At 36.7% G+C, this 24019-nt stretch overlaps 1 protein-coding gene and 1 pseudogene across 4 annotated transcripts in view; both read right to left on the bottom strand.

Moving 5' to 3' along the window:
* Positions 1–24019, bottom strand: part of DPY19L4 (dpy-19 like 4) — a 59320-nt gene that overhangs the window by 22518 nt on the left and 12783 nt on the right. For 3 of the 4 annotated variants that reach the window (XM_027131424.1, XM_027131427.1, XM_027131426.1), the window contains 7 exons: positions 20381–20505; positions 17951–18041; positions 17558–17679; positions 17304–17449; positions 8615–8738; positions 2710–2844; positions 74–205 (listed from right to left, as the gene is read on the bottom strand). In XM_027131424.1, coding sequence (XP_026987225.1) covers positions 74–205; positions 2710–2844; positions 8615–8738; positions 17304–17449; positions 17558–17679; positions 17951–18041; positions 20381–20505 — 875 coding nt within the window. The remainder of the gene's footprint in view (positions 1–73; positions 206–2709; positions 2845–8614; positions 8739–17303; positions 17450–17557; positions 17680–17950; positions 18042–20380; positions 20506–24019) is intronic. The other variant, XM_027131425.1, reaches the window with a different exon arrangement.
* Positions 5897–6858, bottom strand: LOC113633329 (60S ribosomal protein L22 pseudogene; annotated as a pseudogene).

Genomic DNA, 24019 nt, shown 5'->3' with positions numbered 1-24019 from the left:
AAGAAGTGAGGTTTAAAAAAATTAACAATTTAAAAATTCCCCCCAAGAATGATAAAAAGGCAATTCTAATTACCTGAAGGCACTTAGCAAGCATTAAGGCTATTACAAAACTTAATAAAGGAGATACCAATAAAGCCGAATTCTCAAACTGCAGTAAATATCCCAGAAAGAGAGAAAATATATAGATTTTATAAACTTCATGAACCTGTTGGGACAAAAATAAAATGAATGAGAATTAAATGAATTTTATTGTACATATTTTCATTACGTAAGATTTGACTACAATTATAAAGTAAATGCTCTACTATAATTTTGGACAGTATTATATTTACAACCATTCAATTCGTAGTTTTAATGCCATGGGATGTAACTAATTTATCACTTCCTTTTTAGAAAGAACTCTCCGCAAAGTAAAAAGCTTTGAAACCATGGATGTCTAAATCAGACTGGAAGAACCTTCTTTAATCCCAGGCTCTGACTTAATTTCACTTGGTTTGTCTTGTCCATCTATGCAACATCAAGCTGCATAAATCAAAAATCATAACCATTAGCAGCAGTTCCCAAAACCTATCCGGTGAAAATATACTCCCATGAAATGTAGCACCAGAGAAAAGGATTTCGCACTTGGTCCATTTAACAGTGACAATAAGAAAGTTAAATTCAATTTCCTAATAGAAGATCTCCCAGGAAAGTTATGTCTTACTATATTTCTCTTCTAAAATTCTATAGTATAATAATTTAATCTGCCATAAAATAAATTCCTTTTAGAAAGGGGAGAACTAAGACAAAATATAGACACTAGTTGGGGGGAGGGGGAGGAATCAAAAGGCAGAGTGTTAAAAGTTAAAAAAAGAAAAAAAAAACCAAAAGAAAAAAAATCCCAAAAAGGCCAGAGCCATTTTTTAAAAAGATACCTCACTGTCGGGAGGCTGAAGCAATGACAAGAGAGGGCATTATGGGATCTTCTGGGTGCTGGTAATGTTCTATTTTTTCATCTTGGCTGCTGGTTCTCTTAGCTCCAAACCTACCCCTCTATCCCGGCCTCATAATGCTGGGGCCGGCTTCTTCAGTCTACATTTCTGCTTTTTCATTTGGCTCCCTATTAATCTCTGCCAATCCATGTTAGCGAGAGATAATAAGAGTTGGAGGAGAGAGCAGGGGCGTGTTCCTTACTGCAGCCTGCAGCTCCTGGGAGGATCACCTCAGCAATGCTTCTTCACTCCAACAGAGTTAATTCCTTCCTGTTAAGGCAGCTGGATGCAGCTGCAGTTTCCCTAACACTTGAAGAACGAGCTGTATCACATCTTCTTACCCCAGAGATGGCAGAATCAGCTGGCCAGAGTACCATTCTCAGAAGTCTGGGTCCCATTTCCACAGAGCCCTTCTCCCCAGTTCAGAGATACCAGCAAAGCTGAGCAGTGGCCCTTCCTCAGAAGTCTGTTTCAGCTCCACGGGGTTCCCTCCTCTAAGCTTCTACGTTTTAATAATTCCAAATTCTTCCTTTCAGCCCTCAGCTCTAGGGGAGGTAGCTGCTTCCTGAAGTTGCTACCTCTATAATACTTTCAGGTACTTATTACCTTTTCATTTAACAAGTTAACAACTTTATACTTGGTTAATCATTGTTTATATTAAATTCTCTCTATTGAAATAACCTAAATGTTGGTACTCATCAGAATTCTGGACCATCTGAAGAAAAGGAAGAGAAGAGCGAGAAGATTCCCAAATTTCTGGCTTAGACAACATATTAAATACTTAATACATGTTTATAAATAAAAAAAAAAGATGAGAGGGCAAAAGAGAAAAAGATAAAGAAACAAAGGAACAAAATGTTTATGGGAACCTTTACTGCTGACAAGTATAAATTGATATAACCATTCTGGGGAAAGGCTTGGTATCTTTAGTTAGATTGAATATGTACACATCCTTTGACTTGTAATTCCACTATGAATTTGACTTGTAATTCCACTATATATTCTAGAAAAATCTTGCACTTCTGTGCCAGGTGACATGTATAAAAATGTTACAGCAGCATTGGTCATATGAACAATAAACTGGAAAAAACCTGAAATGTTCATCAGCAATAGAATACATCAGTAAATAAAAATGAATGAAATATAGCTCTGTACATCACCAGGGATGAATCTCAGAAGCAAATCAGGCAAAAGTAAACAATACATTATTTGACAACATAGTTTTAGGAATACACAGATAGGTGGTAAAAAAACATAAAGAAAAAGAAGGAAAGGATTAACAAAATTCAGGACAGTTAGCCTCTGATGGGGAGGGAGCAGGATGTGACTGAGAAAAAGGGGCTTCTAGTGTTCATATGCTCCATATCTTGGCCTGGGTGTTCAAATACTCATATTTTTTCTATACATTGTATATACAGCATGCATATACTCTTTTGTACATGCCTATATTTCACCTTTTTCTTTTTTTAAAGAAACAGAAAGGGAAGATGGAGAAGTAGCTAGAAATAGAGAGGAAGCACAGGGGTGACTCTGGTTAAGCAGACCATGTTTAAGGGAATTTCCAAGTGCTTCTAAAAGGACTAGGGGAGAATAAGTTTAGCAACCTTTTGAGTAGAAGTATAAATCAGAGCCTATTAAAACATTTCAAATTAAGCTTAAAAGCTAAGTGGTTTTATACAACCCTATAAAGACATTTATTCTCTAGATTTAAAATCATAATTTTGAAATGCCATAATACCTTTTCACTTTGCTCCAGTGAAAAACTATCTAGCAAGAAGAGAGATATTGCTTGAAGAAACAAGAGGTAGTGGCTGTACTCCCACATCATCATAAATGTGTAAGTTGAAGCACTCATCAACAAGTAGCAAAACCTCTAGGGAAAACAAAGAAAGAAACTAAATATCAACAGCTTCATTACTATAAAAATCTATGAAGTTGTTACCTCAAATATTGCAGCTCTGTTACTGCTTCCACTTTAAGGCTACACAATTTTTGAAACTTTGTTTTTAAATCACATAATTATTAAATCCTTACATAAACAATAAGATCTTAAATCAAGCACTCTAAAGAGAAATCAACCACTTGCCCTTCAATGTTTAACATTATACTGAGAACTTCAGGAAGACAAAGAAAAAAGAAAATTTAGTACAATTTTCTTTCACCCCAAAAGAGATAAAGGAATAAAAAATATTTTTAAATGGTGGCTTTTACTAGACTTGACTGCTCGGCTTTAGTTACAGTGGAAGTAACTCCTTTCACTCTATAATATTTTCACTTCCCTGGTGCTTCATATTTTCCTAAGAGCTTCCATGTGATTAGTCTATTTATGTCTCAGCCCATTCCACACCCCATGGAAAAAAGTCCATTTCTTTTTTCATTTCCATTCAGCACAGTGTGGCCTTACCTTTTCCCAAAGTTTATACTGTCAACCATATAAAACTCTCAGCTGTTTTCATCTGCTAAAGTACTAAACACAAGGATTTCACTGCCCTTGCCTGAAATATGCCTGGCTAAAGTCTATTCTGTCCCTCCAAATGTCATCTCCCAAGTGATCCCTTAGTGAGAAACCAAGTCTTAGCATATTTCTAGCAACAGTCTCAACTTCTTCTAGGGACCTACCTTTTTATTACTAATTCCTCCATCAGCCATAGTGTCAAAACAATTGGTTCTGATAAGAACAATGAAAGGACAATAAGAGTCAAGTCAAGAAACCTAAGATAAGAACTGTGTTCTCTAAAACTAAATCTTTCAGACTCAGCTGACTATACTCAATGATAAATTCCAGAGTCAGAGATACCTCAGACCATCAGCAGATGTAAGAATTTTTCAGCATCCTGAATAAGATTAAGACCAGATAACAAAATGAAAGAGATGGAAAAATTCCACCAGTTGATCACATATCAAGGGCAAGGCCCAGAAGGGCTCAGCACTAATAGAATAACATAAGCTTCTGCTCTATCTATCACCATAGCTGTAAGAGAAAGTGTTCTGGAAATCTTCTCATGTGGAACAACAGAACTGTAATAACCAGGCCTAAAACCATTATCCTCAGAAAAACCAGCTCCACAAATCAATGAAGGGTCAGATCTAGATTCAGCTTAAGTAACCTACTGGCCACTTAGAGATTACTTTGGGGATGCTAGCGAAAAGCTACAGTATAATGAAACAAATTGCCAATTCCAAAGGTTTATTCTCAAACTACTCTAAGAACATGCGGTGAAAATATGATAGAGGGAATTCCCTGGTGGTCCAGTGGTTAGGACTCGGCGCTTTCACTGGCAGGGCCCAGGCTGGACCCCTGGTCAGGGAACTAAGATCCCGCATGCCGTGCGGTGCCGCCAAATTAAAAATAATAATAGTAATAGGAACACATGTCAAACACAATCTGGAGAATGACCTAAGTTTCTCCTTTCTCTGGACATTTTCAAAATTCTATGCACTCTTATCTACCCCTTACCTTTCTCACTTCATTTTCAACTATGCCTTTATTGTCAGCTTTTTTATATATATTACTTAAGTAACAGTAAATGGGTTTCAGTAATCAACCACAGATATCTCTGGATGGCTCCAGGTAACTGCACAAAAGATCTGAGCTTGGATATCCTGATGCAACTGGGACCATGAGATCTAGTCTGAAGAGTGGAAAGCAAAGTACAAAATATATGATTAAAATATCCATGTTCCTATACTACTACTCAGTAACAAAAAGGAGCAAATTACTGGTACATGCAACATCACTTGGATAGGTGTTTATGGCATTAGGCTTTATGAAAAAAGTCAATCTTGAAGGATAACATACTACAGAATTCCATTTACATAACCCTTCAAAGTGACAAAATTACAGTGACAGAGAACAAATCTATGGTTGCCAGAGGTTAGGGCTGAGGGAAAGATATGACTATTAAGGGGTAACATAAGTGACGTATAGTGTGTGTGTATATATACATACACATCTTGATTATGGTAATGATTACTTGAAACTACACATGATAAAAATTCATACAATTATACACCCTTCCCCCCAGAAAAGGAATGCATGTAAAAAAGTTATAATAAAAAGTACATATATATATTTACTTTTAATTAGTTCACATGAAGTTACAAAAACAGTACAAAGAATTCTCATGGGACTTCCCTGGTGGTGTGGTAGTTAAGAATCCACCTGCCAATGCAGGAGACACAAATTCAATCCCTGGTCTGGGAAGATCCCACATGCCACGGAGCAACTAAGCCCATGTGCCACAACTACTGAGCCTGCGCTCTAGAGCCTGCGAGCCACAACTACTGAGCCAGCGTGCCACAACTACTGAAGCCCGCACGCCTTGAGCCCGTGCTCCATAACAAGAGAAGCCACCGCAATGAGAAGCCGGCACACCGCAATCAAGAGTAGCCCCCTCTCGCCTCAACTAGAGAAAGCCTGTGCACAGCAACAAAGACCCAACACAGCCATAAAAGAAAAAGAATTCCCATGGACTGCCTCACCCAGCTTCCCTCAATGACAATATCTTACACGACCATTATACACTGTCAAAACCAGGAAATTGGGCTTCCCTGGTGGCGCAGTGGTTGAGAGTCCGCCTGCCGATGCAGGGGACACGGGTTCGGCCCCGGTCTGGGAAGATCCCACATGCCGCAGAGCGGCTGGGCCCGTGAGCCATGGCCGCTAAGCCTGCGTGTCCGGAGCCTGTGCTCCGCAACAGGAGAGGTCACAACAGTGAGAGGCCCGAGTACCGCAAAAAAAAAAAAAAAAAAAAACAGTAAATTGTCACTGATACAATACTATTAATTCAGGTACAAACCTTCTTTAGATTTCAACACACACACACACACACACAAAGGCATGTGTGTATAGGGTAAGTTCAAGGGGAAGCAAACATAATTGAAGGATTGGACAGTTTTGCTTTTTATATAGATATATTTTTTGGTTCCTAAGTTTTATTCAAGAACTCATACAAAATATACCAGATAATTGAGTTTTATTCCTCGTCTTCCTCCTCTTCTTCATCTTGATTAATCTGGAAGTAACGCAATTCATAACTTTCTTTGTTGTTAGCAACTACGCATAACCAGTCACAGATTATTCTTCTTCAAATATTTTTTGGTGAGATATTTTGAATACCTTTTGGAAAAAGGCACCTCAGAAGTTACAGTAATCTTGCTTTTGCTTCTTTCAATTGTTACAACACCTCCACCAAGATTCCTAGCTTTTCCATTCACTTTCTCCCCTGAAGAAACTGCTCAAAGTTGGCAGCATCCGTGACTTCATCTTCTACAGAATGGGTATAGTCAAGAGTAAACTTTAGGACCTACTTCTTTTCTTTGCCCACCCTGTGCCATGAGATTTTTAACGGGCACCATCATAGGCAGAAAGAGCAGTTTTGCTTTTTAAAAAATTGAGTTTTAAGCTGAAGGGTTAAGAATACAGTAAACTTGCTTTTTTTTACTACCATGTTTTTATAGAATCCTTAATATTGTTACTCCTTTAATATTTTCATAGATATTTTGCTCTTGCTGTGTACTCTTGAATACCAGATGAGTGGTTAGTTATAAATAATCAAATAACTGTTAAGGACAATTTTCCTCCTTTACCTTAATATGAAGAGAGGAAAAAAGAGAATGAGGAAGGGGAGGGAAGAAGGGAGAATATTATGGAATACTTTCAAAACAGAGAAAAATAATTGTGGTTAAATAAAAAAGGAGAAACAAAATGTAAACTAAAATAGGAGTATAAGCTATTCTTGGATCCCTTCAAAAAGCACCAAGTCCTTGGTAAACAACAGTAAACTGAATGGAAATATACTTTTCACTGTATATCTATCCATTTGCAATGACTGAATTTTTTTTTTACCATCTGTACAATGTAGATGTATTACTTTAAAAAAAATTTATTTATTTATATATATATTTTTCGGCTACATTGGGTCTTCGTTGTTGCACACAGGCTTTTTCTCTAGTTGCAGCGAGTGGGGGCTACTCTTTGTTGTGTTGCACAGGCTTCTCATTGTGGATGCTTCTCTTGTTGCGGAGCACGGGCTCTAGGTGTGCAGGCTCCAGTAGTTGCGGTGTGTGGGCTCAGTAGTTGTGGTGCATGGGCTTAGTTGCTCCACGGCATGTGGGATCTTCCCAGACCAGGGATCAAACCCGTGTCTCCTGCATTGGCAGGCGGATTCTTAACCACTGCACCACCAGGGAATCCCCTGTATTACTTTTTTAATTTAAAAAAGTTAGAATTTAAAAAAATTCTAGAAAGAATACATAACATGGCAATAAAAATAAGTTATTCAGAAAAATATAAAATATAGTATAGAAGGGAAAAAATAAGTTTACATTTCATTCTACCTTTTCCAAACTCCTTCTTTTAAAATAAATAAGAATAATAGTTTTATTAAAAAGATATTTAAAAAAAAGAAAAAAAAGATATTTGAAAGGGAATTCCCTGGCGGTCCAGTGGTTAGAACTCCATGCTTCCACTGCAGGGGGCACGGGCTCGATCCCTGGTCGGGGAACTGAGATCCCACGTGCTGGGCGGTATGGCCAAAAGTAAAATAAAATAAAAGAGCCTGTGCTCCGCAACGGGAGAGGCTGCTACGGGAGAGGCCACAACAGTGAGAGGTCTGCGAACCACAAAAAAACAAAACAAAACAAAACAAAAAACTTGAAGAACTATTCTTTCCTAAGAGACAGCTACACAATCTAACAGGAAAACACTCAAATACTCCCTATTATAGAAAATATTCTTTCTCAGAAAGCTGTTTATACAAAACCAACAAAAGGAAAATTACAAATCTGAAATGTGTTATTATTTTAGATAAGAAAGGAAATACTAGTGTTATAAAAAATGAAATAAAGTTTGCTATGCTCAGGACATCTGACATCACTGAAAGGAGGAAAGAACATTTTTCAGAGATTTCAAAAAGGAACCATAAGTAAATACAATTTCCTGGCCAACCAGGTCCCTACAGTCCCTTTTTCTAGCCAGGAATTCTTAACCTAAGACAGGCAGACAGACTGTCAAAGGATTGCTACATTTAAGTCAATTTCAGTGTAATTGGTTGCCTTTTATAATCACATTTATTTTATTTTATGCATTTAAAATCATTATTCTGATAGAGTCTCTAAGCTTCACTTGACTGCTGAAAGGGCTTATGGCAACAACAACAAGAGCACAACACTAAGAATCTAAACTATCCAGGATAGTCTCCTGAAGCTCACTAGCTTACCTACACCTCAGTCACAGAAAACATACGGGCAAACAAAATATGCAGTGCTACATTGTTGTCCCTTGTAGTCACTCTTTATATCTTCATTAATATTCTTCAACTTGTGATGATTAAAGGCCATCAATGTTCCAGAAGTGAGAGAAATGGTAAAATAACGAGACAGATTAATTTTCAAAATAAGATATTCTTCATATATTTGTCAAGTAACTGCACTAAAACAATATAACATCTCCTTTCTCATAAATATAATTTACTGTCAATCAGATTACAGAATAACAGTTATAACAAGACTACCTAACTATATCCTTTACGGTGTAGTTCAGGTTTCACTGAGTATAATTTAACTCTTAATATGAATAGCTTTAAAATAATGTACCACATTTGCAATACATCAGAATTGTGACAAATAAATTTGTATCTTACCTCTCCATAAGAATTTAAGTTGCTTTTTAAATAGCCTGTAAGTGCAGCGACTTGGCATGCAAAATATGGTAGTGCCCAGTTTTCTCTTAAAGGAATGGAGTATTCAATTCTTGTCGTATCTACCCTAAAATAAACCACAGATGAACAGCAAAATAGCAAGATATTATATTTGTGTTAACACTATACTTTTCAAGGCACTTCCACACACTGTTGTTCTCCATATCCTGTGAGGTAGGCATGGACAAAGCCACCATTACCTATACAGCATCTTTGAACAAATTAATAGTGTTTCACCCTTACCTTACCTCCCACCCAGGAAGACTTAGTGCTGCTGTGTCTGCTTGATGAATAGATGGGCCTCTGTGAGAAGCTGAAAAAGGCATCCCTGCTCTGGGCAGATACAGCCTCATGCTACAACTCACAGCTTGCTGCAGAGTACACTGGAGTTCAGCCCCCACCCTCCCTTCCCTTAACAAGATGGCTATGCCTCTCTAGAGCACAATGTGCACTACATAACTAGCAGGCCTGGCAGATCCACAGTTCTTATACTAATCCTTATATAAAAGGAATATGAAGTTCAGAGAGGTGATGACTTAATGAAGTCATATAGCTAGTAGGTGACACAACTAGGATTACAATGCATATCTTCTGATATCTAGTTTAATACTTTTTTCAATCAGCAGGTTACCCAGAATTAACATTACAGTAGTCCTTTATGTGACAGATCCAGAGAGCTTTGAAAATCTCCAGAATCAAACACAATGTCTTTGCAGGCTCCTCCTAAGTTTCTCCTCTATCAGTTTTCATTGAGAGCCTGTTGTCTCCCATGCATATCCTCACACCACAATGGACTCCCTTCCCAACAATAATTAAATCTGGATCTCATAAACCCAATGGCTATTTCCCACACAAAAAACAAAGGTGCTATTGCTTAAAAAACTTCATGAAAATTGCTGCATAATTCTCCTAATGGAGACAAAATTCTTGCGTGTAATTTAGTTCAGTCAAATTGTGGTACAGGGAATTCCCTGGTGGTCCCGTGGTTTGGGACTCCATGCTTTCATTGCCGAGGGTGCGGGTTCAATCCCTGGCTGGGGAACTAGAATCCCACAAGCCACGCGGCATGGCCAAAAAAATTAATTAAATAAATTAAAAAAAATTTTTTTAAATGTGGTATAGCCATACAATAGGATACTACTCAGCAATAAAAAGAAATGAACTATTGATACACCCAACATATATGAATCTCAAAATAATTATGCTGAGTGGAGGAAAAAAAGAACCAAAAAAGTATATGCTATATGACTCCATTTATATAAAATTCTAGAAAATGAAAACTAATTTATAGTGACAGAAAGCAGATCACTGGTTTCCTGATCTTTCCTGATTTTCTACAGCAGTAGAGGTGGGGTAAGAAGAGGAAAAAGGGAGAGGTTACCAAGGAGCACAACGAAACTTTTGGGTATGATAATGTGTATTATACTGATTTTGTTGATGGTTTCACAAGTGTGTCTAAGTGTCTAAAATTATCAACTTCTACATTTTAAATATGTACAAGTTTATTCTATGCCAATTACATCTCAATAAAACTTCTAAAACGTATTAGAAAATAACCTGTGTTCTATGAATGTATATGTAATTGAATATATATACATAAATTAAAAACATGAAGATAAAATGAAATAAAAGCTGGAAAAAACTTAGTACAGTGTCCAGAACCTAGTAAACAGTATTAGATCTTATCTCTTTTACAACTCTGTAATGAACTAGTTTTACTTAACAATATATTATGAGCATCTTTCCATAGTATATATGTCAATATACTTCAAGAATATTGAATGGTCATGGCACATAACTGTACAGGTTTATCATAATCTAACCAGTTCCTATTGTTATACACTTACATTGTTTCTGGCTTTATCTATTAAAAACGTTTTTTAAAAACAGGAACCAGGGCTTCCCTGGTGGCACAGTGGTTGAGAGTCCGCCTGCCGATGCAGGGGACACGGGTTTGTGCCCCGGTCCGGGAAGATCCCACATGCCGCAGAGGGGCTAGGCCCGTGAGCCGTGGCCGCTGAGCCTGCGCGTCTGGAGCCTGTGCTCCGCAACGGGAGAGGCCACAACAGTGAGAGGCCCGGGTACCGCAAAAACAACAACAACAACAACAACAACAAAACAGGAACCAATGCTTTTGTATAGTGATCATTGGTTTCACTGTTAACTTTTAATTCTTTAATCCAATTGGAATTTATTTTACTATGTGTGCAATAAGTATTTCTTTTCCAGATTTGATTGCTGCAATACCATTTAGTGAACATCATGTATTCTAAAGGCCACCTACTTTCATGCAATATTATTTATGAAAAATTGTTGTGAAAGTTAGCTTTCTAAAAGACAAAACAAGATATTCACATGTCATAAGTCAGGAAGTACGAAGGAGAAGATGTCTATTCTCAAGTCAGGACTCTGCCAACCACTCTATCAGCCTAGAATTGGGAAGGTGAACCTGGCAATCCTCATTCCAAAGACTCACTCACTACCCCTACCCAACACACAGCTTAGTGCAGTGAAACCTATAAAACTCTGCACCAGAAGCACTGTCTGGAGAAGGGATGAAGGAAACCTCTAGTCATTGCAGCTGAGTAGGGTCTCTGCCAGTTATTCTCTACACGTGAACAAGCATCCTCACGGCCACAGTCCTGAACACTTGTGCTACTCTTGCTCTTCCCCACACCATCCATGCCTGGTGGTAGTGAGAACCAGAGGCTACTAGTGGGATGTGACAAAATCCAATGAGACTCACTTTTTCCTCCCCAGCAGCAGAGTCTAGCAGACAGCAGCACAAACCAGCAATTCAAATAACAACTACTTTTACCAATTTCATCTATGGATGCATTCCCAGAGATCAGCTAACTCTGAGTTTTTGTGTTTTCATTTTTTTTTTTTTTTTTTTTTTTTGCTGTACGCGGGCCTCTCACTGTTGTGGTCTCCCCAGAAAAAAATCAGAAAAAAAATACTAAATGATGTATTGCTAAGTAAAAACAGAATGATGTACTGATCACTGTGCTAAAAGAAAAAAAAAAGAGATTTCATAATGGACTGAACAGAGCAACATGATGAGAAATGAGTCATCTCACGGTACCTAACTGTGTAGGTTTGTCATACACAGAGAGTAGAAATTTGGTGTTAGCAAAATATAATTTTTCACATTAAAGTTTTTAGTTAATATTTTACTGGTTTGTTACTTCATTAGTAAATTGGTTTCAATACATAAGGAGCTTAAAAACATAGTTTAATGCTTTATATTTATAGCATTATCATTCAGATTATTGAAATCAACACATGGAATCCATGATTATTAAGTTTTAAATATATATAACTGAAGTTTGAGAAACATTGATTTAGATTAGATGTGAAAAACAGCTTGGCATGTCAATCCAATGTATAATGTGTGAAAGTTGAAAAACACCTATGCAATATCAGTATAACTTCTAATGGCTATATGTTCCCTTGCACTGACATATTACAATTTACCTAACCATTCCCTTAAATTTAGGTTGTTTTCTAATTTTTCATATTATTACAAATAATACTATAATAAATAAATTGAAGCAGTGAACTCTTTCCTTCTTTTTTGAATTACTTCCTTGGAATACAATGAAATTCCTGGGAAAAACTGGCATCTAAAATTGAAAAACTTTATACTTCCACAAGCATCCAGAGTATACCAATATCATTATTACAGACCCAGCACCATGTGTTACCATTATTTTTTGTTAACTCTGGGACATGTGCATTCCTTGCATCTTACCCTTTTGTGAATCACCGATGTGCACAGTTACCCTTTTTAGGCCAAAGATTAAACTTAGTATAGACTTTTAATCAGATATATTTTCTTTGCTCTTCAAATATAAACATGTGTCCACTGAAAGTGATTCTCAGGGATATATTTGTAGATAAGAAGATCAGTGGGGACCAAGAGCAATTTCTATATTGTTTATACATGAAGATTGGACTCAGGTTAGCCCATTTTGGTGATAGTCTGATCAAAGGGAGTCATCTGCCTCTGATTTCCCCCCACTACTATATGCACAGTGCTATTTCCTGAAATTTTCTTGAATTTTCTAATATACCTACATCCTTTAGTTTGAACAAACAGGAGCTATTTTATAATCCTGCTTTCTACTTCTAATATTAAGGAACGAGTATCACAAAACATCATTAAGAACACAACTAATAATCATAATATAATGGAATGACTAATCATCTTTTTGCACTTTTCTAGGCAATCATATATAAACCAAAGCTGATAAATAAAAAAGACAGCATACTCTTTCATGGCATTCAAATATATTTTGCAGTATAAAATATATACCAATATGGGACTTCCTTAAAGTCCAGTGGTTAAGACTCAGTGCTTCCACTGCAGGGGGCATGGGTTCAATCCCTGGTGGGCAACTAAGATCCCACATGCCGCACACACACACACACGGCCAAAAAAAAAAAGGAAAATATATACCAATAAACAATGCAAAACAAACACATAAAGAAAAAGCTACTTGCTTAGATGTTTCAATTGCTAAAAGATACACTTTAACAGAATATATCAGATTAATATTTCTACCTAACTCCTGCTCCAGCTACCCAGGATATATTGTAGCATTAAACAAGGCAAGTTAATAAGGCAACTGAATTATAATTAAATAAGGCAATTTCCTTACAATTCTCACTAAGATTTTTAAAATAATTTATTTGACAGGGAGTCTTATTATTCTTTAATTGCTGTTATTTTTACATGATAAAGTTGCCTAGTCTTTCTCTTTGAACTTCTGATGGAGAAAGATCTAGGGATTAAATGAAATGAATATTAAAGTTCATTGTAGGTGACAGCCAGCCTCCAAGATGGTTCATAACGGTCCCTGCCTCCTGGTATTAACACCCTGTGTAGCCACTTCCCATGTTGTGCCACGATTAGTCTGCATGACCAACAGAATATGGCAGAGTGATGTCCTATCATTTCAGATATTAGGTTATTAAAGATAGCTGGCTTCCACTATGACACATTCACTCCAGTCTCTCTTGGATCATTCACTCTAAAGGAAGCCAGCAACCAAGCTGTGAGCAGCCCTCTGCAGAAGTCCATGTGATGAGAAACTAAGGCCTTCTAGGCCAACAGCCAGCAAGGAACTGAGGCTTCTTGCAAAAGCCACATGAAGTGAACTAAGTAAAAATGATCCAGGCCAGTCAAGCCTTCAGATGACTGTAGCCCCAACCAACTACTGACTCAACCTCACAAGAAACCCTTAGCTAGAAGCACACAGATAAGCCACTCTGGATTCCTGACCCTCAGAAATTGTGAGAGATAATGTTTGTTGTTTTAAGCTATTAAGTTTTGGGTTGATCTGTTATACAGCAATGACTAATGCATCACATAGTCAAGAAAGCAATCCTTTTAGAAGGTCTCTATTTTAAATAATGCTGTATACGAAACACACTTTCACTCTAAAAAGCAAGAAATTTCTAGAACTAGTCTATTAGCACTGAAATAAATTCTGTGAGTGTGCTATTAAATTTCTAACAATGAATCCTAATGAAATTTTAGAAGAGTACATGGCAACTTAAAATATTCTCTAACGGGCACTTCCTGACTTAACAAGAAGTCATCTATACCCCTGGCATCCACACCAGATTCTCTAATACTATTTTATACTAAAGGGAATCAAAGCTCCAGAGAGAAAAGGCTAATTGCAAATCTTTCATTGGAATATACAAGGTGAGCCTGCTCTTCCTGTTGAGCCAGAAAACAAAACACTTTCAAAGATTAATGAAGATGTGTCAAAAGAACTCGGGAGCCAGTCTGAAAGCACTCCTATCGACCAATGCTGTAAAAATTTAAGCAAGAAAAAGAATAATGATGGTAATGTATTTTAGCCCTATTGAATCAATGAAAATCTCTAAGTACAGAAAGATGCTTAAAAAGGAGAACACCAGAAAATGCTTTTTATCACTGTGTGAGACAGCTATTAAAACAATCTCTTAAAAGAAATTGGTAATTAAAGTGAAATTAAGCATTTGTCCTAACTTTCTAATAGTAACTCAATTTAAAGGTAACCAAAGAACCTGGTTAATAAAGAAAGATTTTACTTTTGAAGAATGAAGCTAATGAAAATAGAAAACCCTAATTTTATAAACCCTAAATTAGGCAAAGGCTGTCAACTAGAGTTATAACCCTTGGGTATATTGTTAATGGTGAAAAGGACGTTCATTTGATGCCCCAGAACACCACACAGATTGTTTTATAGTCATAAGAGGAAAACATAATTATTCAATGGAGAGATCAGACTGTCATCCTTCAAACCAGCAATTTCAGCTTCACTAGGGTTAGGCCAACTAAATACCCTGTAACTTGTAAAGTCACAGAACATGAAAACTACATCATCAACAATATATTCTAACCAAAATTGTTTATCTTGAATCCATCAAGCCTTTAGAGGTATCTTCCAGATTACATAAACACAGAAGACAGAGAGAAAAGTTAAATAACACCACAGGGAAGCAACAGGAGAAATCCAGACGTTGGGACATTCTGTAGGACGACTGACTTGGTCCCTTCAACAAGCCAACTGTCATTAAAAAAAAGGGACTGGGCTTCCCTGGTGGCGCAGTGGTTGAGAGTCCGCCTGCCGATGCAGGGGACATGGGTTCGTGCCCCGGTCCGGGAAGATCCCACATGCCACGGAGTAGCTAGGCACGTGAGCCATGGCCGCTGAGCCTGCGCGTCCGGAGCCTGTGCTCCGCAATGGGAGAGGCCACAACAGTGAGAGGACCACTTACCGCAAAAAAAAAAAAAAAAAAAAAGGGACTATGTTAGATTTAAAGAGAGTTAAGGAATGTAACAACCAGATGCAATATGTAGTCCTGGATTAAATACTGGTTTGGATAAACCAGTTATAGAGGGTATTTTGGGGTCAACACAGGAAATTCTAATATGGGCTGGGTATTAGAAAAGATAAAAAAGTTACTGAAATAGAAAGGCAGAGGCTTCTAAATAAGGAAAGCAGCATATAAAACAGTATGTGCAATATATCTCATCTTGTTTAAAAAATATATACATATATATACATACATATACCACAAATACATACATGTATACACACACATATTCACAACAGAAAAAGGTCCAAAAGAATATGCACCAAGATATAAACAATGCTGAGTGATTTCCAGGTGGTGGGAATGTGAACTTATTATTTTATTTTTGCTGGTTTCAAGTTTTTTATGATGTACATATGTTGCTTTTATAATAATAAAGTTTGGTTCATCCCTGTACTCCCTTTATGAGTTAAGAAGAAATATACTGATAACTCATAAAGCTGGACAGCCATACTTTAAAACTTCTAAGGAAGATTTTTAAAATCGTTTACTTCAAACTGGTGCCAGCATGTGACCCTAAACAAAGCCCAGTAAGAGATATAGCCCTAAATCTGAAACACAGTGTCTTTGAAGTACCATATTTTTCATTTGGCAGTTGCAAAAGAAAATGTATAACAGAAGAAAGGTCTCATTTTCTAAAATTTAATCACGTTAAGTGTTATGAGGGGAAAGTGCTATGGAGAGGAAGCACTTTCAAAAGCCAAAAAAGGATCATTCAAAAAATAAATTTTTGACACTGACCAATGCCAAGAAAATTTTAGCTCTCCATTTCAAAGAAGTCCCATCCCCTACTCTTTTTGTACTCACTATTAAAGAACTGAGGCTCCTTTAATCACCAAAAGGAATGGATTTATTATTCAAAGCACACTGTCATAGATTAATATAGTGGTTAACTTAAAACTGATATATCTGATGCCTCTTCCTTCTTTTCATGAAGCTATGTCATCAATTTTAAATAAATGAGGAAAGACATATATGCCAATGTTGCTATGGTTGAAAATAGAGAGATAGAGGTGGGTGTATCATTTTTCAACTGTTGCATGACAAATGACCACAAATGTAGTGGCTTAAAATAACACAGATTCATTGGCTCACAAACCCAGCACAGTATGGCTGGATTCTCTGTTCAGGGTCTCCTTAAGCTAAAATCAAAGCATCAACTGGGGCTGTAGTTCTTATACAGGGCTTGTAGAGTTTTTACAAGCTCACTGGTTGTTGGCAGAATTCATTTCCTCCTAACTTCAATCCAGCAACAAGGCACCAAAGCCTTCTCATGCTTCAAATATCTCTGACTTCCCTTCTGTACCAGCTGCAGAAAGCTGCTCACTTTTAGGGGCTCATGCGATTAGATCAGGCCCACCAGCTAACCTTCCTACCTTAAGGTCAACTATGCCGTATAACCGGGGTCCCCGACCCCCGGGCCACGGACCAGTACTGGTCCACGGCCTGTTAGGAACTGGGCTGCACAGCAAGAGTTGAGCGGCGGGCGAGCGAGCGATGCTTCATCTGCCCCTCGCATTACTGCCTGACCCATCCACCCCACTTCCGTGGAAAAACTGTCTTCAAGGAAACCTGTCCCTGGTGTCAAAAAGGTTGGGGACTGCTGCCGTACAACACAACATAATCACAGGGATGAAATCTCATCATATTCACAGGCAGGAATCAGGGCATGGAAGGTTTGGAGGGGGGAGCCATTTTTAGAACTCTACCACAGTCACAAAAAATTGTAAAACTTAATTAAAAACACCTTTCTTACCTGTTAATAATGAACCATGCCACAGTTAGCATTCCTGCTAGCCAAGTTCCACTCATAAGCCAACTTGTAACAAATAAAGCAGTGACATATATTCCTTGCAATCCAAAAACAATGCCAATATAGAAATATACTGGCTCAATAATCTCCTAATTGGGAAAAAAAAGAGAGAAGGAGATAATAGGATGACAATATATAATTTTGAGGATTCATAAATATGTGAGAAAATAAATATTAAAGTCAAAAGAAACACATACATTGCTACCAGTTGCTTGATATAAAACGCTGGCAATAAGTTCTGGATATAGAGACATTTGCTGCACTGCATTTATAGTCTTCAGAGATACAGTTTTGTTATTGTGTGTCAGTTCGTATACACCTAAAGCCAGAAAAATTTTTCTCCAGATTATTTATTCTGCTTTTACAAGAATTGAACATGTTATTCAGAGGTCATTAAATACTTTATTATCAAGAAGGATCTCAAAATATAATACTCTGTGCCTCATTTTTCCAATTTTTAAATTAACTACAAGAAAGACCAATACCTATATTCTGAGACAAATTTCCACATTCAAGGGCTCCCACATATAAGGACAATGTTTTATTTTAGGAAAATATTGTTACTAAATATACAAATGTAGTTATCATACCTCTTTCAAATGAAGGTGCCTTTAACATATCCTTATAATAAGAATAATAAATGGCACTATCACCCTGAAATGTAATTTCCCGTTCAAGCTCCTAAAAGAAAATGAAATGATTATTTAAATACCAGTGTCTTAAATTTCAACTGCAATCTTTTTCTCTCCTCATATTCCAAATTAATGCTATTTATTTATCCTTTTATTCAAAGACATGTTTGAATTTTCCTTTAACCACTAGTGGCCACATTAATAAGATTAAACTTTTCAATAATCTGACAATCACTTTAATGAAATACTTAAGGTTTAAACTAGATGGTAACTCGTAAGTTATTTGCCTATTACATATAAGAAAAATCTGGGAGGAAAACCCAAAGTAGTACCATAAGGAGAACAAGAACAGTATAGCAGGAAGTAAAAAATGATGGTTGAGGTGTCAGAAGTCCATAATAAAAATGTAAATTTAAAAAGAAAGTATTATTTTTCTATTGCTATTCCACTTCCCTAGGTATCCAGAACAGCAAGCCCTTAATTAGGGCTTTCCAAGAGCAGCAGATAACTAACCAGTTCTTTTCAAATGAACTCCCAGAAATGTAAGTAAATCTTAAAATTCCTAAAATTAGGCTGTACAGAACCAAGAATATAGGTAGTCAAAAACACTGAAACCTGTGTTTTTCATGCTGAATCAAACTTTCATAAATCTTTTAAAATGAAACATGTTTATTTTCATGCATAATTTTATCAATTAATACAAAAGATATCAGAGCAGTTTCCCCAAAGTTTGATCAACAGAACTTCCTAAGGTATTAATGGGTGTTACCTAAAAAGAGTTAAATAAGCTATGTAAAGGCTGGATTCGAGAAAATTAAATGAGTTTTTTCATTGCAACTTTTCAGTTTCACTATTCATTATGCACTGAGAATCTCTATAAAGTCTTTCCTAGATTTATTTGACCAGTGAACCCTTTTTTTCTTCTCATCTAGACCTTATTAGTCTAAATAAATTTCTTCAAAATTATTTTTTATGAATGGGTACTGATTTTTCTTTCTAAAATTTCAAAGATGTGAACTCTTATTCAGTGCTTCTCAAAGTTAATGTTCATATAAAACTTCTAGAGATCTTATTCAAACATAGGTTCTGATTCTAAAGTGTGGCCTGAGAAGCTGCAATTCTGAACAAGCTCCCAGATGATGCCAATGCTCCTGGCTCATCACAATGCTCTTCGTGAATGTCTTCTAGATTTTTAAACCTTATTGTTCTCAATTCTGCCTACATAACAGAATCACATGGAAAGATTTTGTGCAATATTGACCCCAGACACTCGCCCCACCCCACCTAAGAATCTGTGAGGGAAGTTATTTTTTAAATCATCCCAGATTTTTCTATTGTACATCCAGTGTTGAGAACAACTAATACTTAATCTTCATAACATTTTCAAGGAAATAGGCTATACAAAATCCTTGGTCAAATCAATACAGGTGAGTAATTATTCAGTTAAATGTTTTGGTGGTGTTAGATAAATCAATGGCTTAAAAACATTTAGTCAGCTTGACTACTCGCTCAAAAATAAGAACAACAACAAAAAAGAGTTTGGGCTAAAACAAAAATAAAAAAACTTTAGAGTCAAGTGGTAACACCACGAACTTTGCCAATGTATATTACAGGTATACCTGATCGCGAAGGTAAGTCTGAAAACAAACTTATTCAAAGGCCAAACGAATTATGAATATAACTATAGTGAGTAGAGTCTGTGATTAACACGATTTAAAACCAAACATTAAACATGCTAATATAAGGCAACATTTTAATAAATACTGTTATGTCTGCTAATCATTTTCAGCACTTCAAAACATTCTAATCTAAAAATTAAAATATTTTGATGCTGAAACTGCCACAGACTGTTTCTTAAATGTAAACTACCAAAACTACGAAAAAGCTGACTAAACTTCATAACATTTCACTGTCATCAAAAGTCCCGATAAATCAATTGCATGAAGGAAAGCCCCCGCATAATTTCTGTTCTACCACCTTGAAATACATGCCATTAAATTTTTCAAGGTTGATACTGTGACTCAAGACAGCTTCTATACCATTTTGTTCCTACTGCCTTACAGCATAACATTAAGCACTTCTCGGGCTTCCCTGGTGGCACAGTGGTTGAGACACCGCCTGCCGATGCAGGGGACACGGGTTCATGCCCCGGTCCGGAAGGATCCCACATGCCGCGCAGCGGCTGGGCCCGTGAACCATGGCTGCTGAGCCTGCGCGTCCGGAGCCTGTGCTCCAAAATGTGAGAGGCCTGGGTACCAACCAAAAAAAAAAAAAAAAAGCACGTGTCATACTTATCATGCATGTTTTGGCTCCCTGGAAAACACATTATTTAAATTAACATTAAATATTAAAACAAACGTTCATATGCTCAAAATTCTTTCTTCTTACCTGCCTGTTGGAAAACCAGAATTTCCGTTCATGGTACGCTGATAAATAGAGAGCATACATCATACCACTAGTAACTGCTGCAAGACAGCCAATGAATATCTTTGCAAAGCGCTGAAATAATATATCTGAAAAACCATATTAAAAGTAATCAGTTGTGGATGATATTTATATTTATGGACTTCTATTAAAAAGAAAAAAGTAATCAAAGGTTGTATGTATCCTTGATATGATGTGACAAAAATGGCATTCTAACTGTGGTCTTCCTCCCCAAAACCCATAATCCCAGTCTAATCATTAGAAAAACAGCAGACAAATTCCAAGGGAGGGGCATCCTACAATATATCTGACCAGTACTCCTCAAAACCGTCAAGGTCATCAAAAACAAGGAAAGTCTGAGAAACTGTCACAGCCAACAGAAGTCTAAGGAGACATGATAACTGTATGTAATGTGGTATCCTGGATGTGATCCTGGAACAGAAAAGGACATTAGATAAACACTAAGGAAATATGAATAAAGTATGGACTTTAGTTAAAAATAATGTATCAATATTAGTTCATTAATTGTAACAAATGTACCATACTAATATAAAATGTCAATAATAGGGAAAATTCTGTGGGGGGGGCATGTAAAATGGGAACTCTGTACTATACTGTCTGCTCAATTCTTCTATAAATTTAAAATTAAAGTCTATTAATTTAAAAAAGGAATAAAAGGAACATACTACCGAATATCTAGAGAAAAAAAAAACAGGTTCATTCAGAATTACTATTGTTATTTTTTTCCTTATCAAGAAATGTTTTTATCGAGGAATAATTTACATACTATAAATTACATACAGCTCTTTAAATTGTACAATTCAATGACTTTTCATGATTATGTATTTAAAACATCATATACAATATCATATACAAAGTATTCACATTATATATACGTAAATAATTTTTTTTAATTATTTATTTATTTTTTGGTTGTGTTGGGTCTTCGTTGCAGCACGCAGGCTTTCTCTAATTGCGGCGAGCAGGGGCTACTCTTTGTTGCGGTGTGCAGGCTTCTCACTGCGGTGGCTTCTCTTGTTGTGGAGCATGGGCTCTAGGCGTGTGGGCTTCAGTAGTTGTGGCACACGGGCTCTAGAGCGCAGGGTCAGTAGTTGTGGCGCACAGGCTTAGTTGCTCCGCAGCATGTGGGATCTTCCCAGACCAGGACTTGAACCCGTGTCCCCTGCATTGGCGGGCGGATTCTTAACCACTGCGCCCCCAGGGAAGCCCCTATGTAAATACTTTTTGATGAAAACATAAAACACATTTGAATTTTGAACACACAGGATGGTTTAGTCCTGTTATAGCTATTTACTATAATTCAGTATAATAATAACAAATACTATATGATTTCACTTATATGTGGAATCTAAAAAACAAAACAAATGAACAAACATAACAAAACAGAAACAGTGTCATAGATACAGAGAACAAACAGGTGGTTGCCAAAGAGCAGAGAGGTGGGGGGAGGAGAGAAATAGGTGAGGGAGATTAAGAGGTACAAACTTCCAGTTGCAAAATAAATGAATCACAGGTATGAAATGTACAGTGTGAGGAATATAGTCAATAATCATAGTGACAGATGACAATCTGACTTACGGTGGTGATCATTTTGAAATCTACAGAAATAGCAAGTCACTATGTTGTGTAACAGGAACTAACATAGTATTGTAGCTCAATTATACCTCAAAAACAAACAAACTCATAGAGAAGAAGATCAGACTTGTGGTTACCAGAGGTGAGAGGTGGGGGAGAGGGAACTGAATGAAGGCAGTCAAAATGTACAAACTTCCAGCTGTAAGATAAATAAGTACTAAGGATATAATATACAACATGATAAATATAATTAACACTGCTATATGTTACATATGAAAATTGTTAAGAAAGTAAAATCTTAAAAGAGTTCTCATCACAAGGAAAAAAATGTTTTTCTATTTCTTTAATTTTGCATCTATACGAGGTGTTCATTAAACTTTTGTGATAATCATTTCATGATGTATGCAAGTCAAATCATTATGTTTATACAGTGCTGTATGTCAATTATATCTCAATAAAACTATAGGAGAAAAAAAAGATTCAGTAAATTAAGCCCAGGCCTAAAGGCCCAAAGCCCAGTGTTACATTATTAAATGACTGAGAGGTTTATAAAAACAAACTGGTTGACTTATTAACTTAGCTATTTTCAAAACATTATTCAATAAATATTAATTTGTATAGTATACTAGAGACATTAAATAGAATAACTAGCTAGATATCACTAAATTAATAAGAATTATATTCAAAGTGCTTGAAAGACACTACCCAATAAATCAAACATTAGAATCAGGGAATTCCCTGGAAGTCCAGTGGTTAGGACTCTGTGCTTTCACTGCCAAGGGTGCGGATTCAATCCCTGGTCAGGGAACTAAGATCCCACAAGCCTTTGGTGCAGCCAAAATATAAAAATAAATAAATACACAAAATAAAAATTAAAAAAAATAATCAGCATGACACAATTGCTTTAAAATTACTGCTTTCCAACTGAAAAAGGACTAATCTCCAAAATATACAAGCAGCTCATGCAGCTCAATATCAAAAAAACAAACAACCCAATCCAAAAATGGGCAGAAGACCTAAATAGACATTTCTCCAAAGAAGATATACAGATTGCCAACAAACACATTAAAGGATGCTCAACATCACCAATCATTACAGAATGAAAATCAAAACTACAATGAGGTATCACCTCACACGGGTCACAATGGCCATCATCAAAAAAAATCTACAAACAGTAAATGCTGGAGAGGGTGTGGAGAAAAGGGAACCCTCCTGCACTGCTGGTGGGAATGTAAATTGATACAATCACTATGGAAAACAGTATGGAGGTTCCTTAAAAAACTAAAAATAGAACCACCATATGACCCAGCAATCCCACTACTGGGCATATACCCTGAGAAAACCATAATTCAAAAGAGACATGTACCACAATGTTCATTGCAGCTCCATTTACAATAGCCAAGACATGGGAGCAACCTAAGTGTCCACTGACAGATGAATGGATAAAGAAGATGTGGCACATGTATACAGTGGAATATTACTCAGCCATAAAAAGAAATGAAATTGAGTTATTTGTAGCGAGGTGGATGGACCTAGAAACTGTCATACAGAGTGAAGTAAGTCACAAAGAGTAAATCAAATACCGTATGCTAACACATATATATGGAATCTAAAAAAAAAAAAATGGTTCTGAAGAACCCAGGGGCAGGACAGGAATAAAGATGCAGATGTAGAGAATGGACTTGAGGACACGGGGTGGGGGAAAGGTAAGCTAGGATGAAGTGAGAGAGTGGCATGGACATATATACACTACCAAGTGTAAAATAGATAGCTAGTGGGAAGCAGCCGCATAGCACAGGGAGATCAGCTCAGTGCTTCGTGACCACCTAGAGGGGTGGGATAGGGAGGGTGGGAGGGAGACGCAAGAGAGAGGGGATATGGGGATATATGTGTACATACAGCTGATTCACTTTGTTATACAGCAGAAACTAACACAACATTGTAAAGCAATTATACTCCAATAAAGATGTTAAATAAATAAAATAAAATCACTGCTTCCAATAGTAC

The sequence above is a fragment of the Aethalodelphis obliquidens genome, unplaced genomic scaffold, assembly GCF_003676395.1.
Source record: "Aethalodelphis obliquidens isolate GAN/ISIS:26980383/991018 unplaced genomic scaffold, ASM367639v1 scaffold39, whole genome shotgun sequence".
Lineage (NCBI taxonomy): Eukaryota > Metazoa > Chordata > Mammalia > Artiodactyla > Delphinidae > Aethalodelphis > Aethalodelphis obliquidens.
This window is presented reverse-complemented; position numbering and strand designations above follow the sequence as displayed.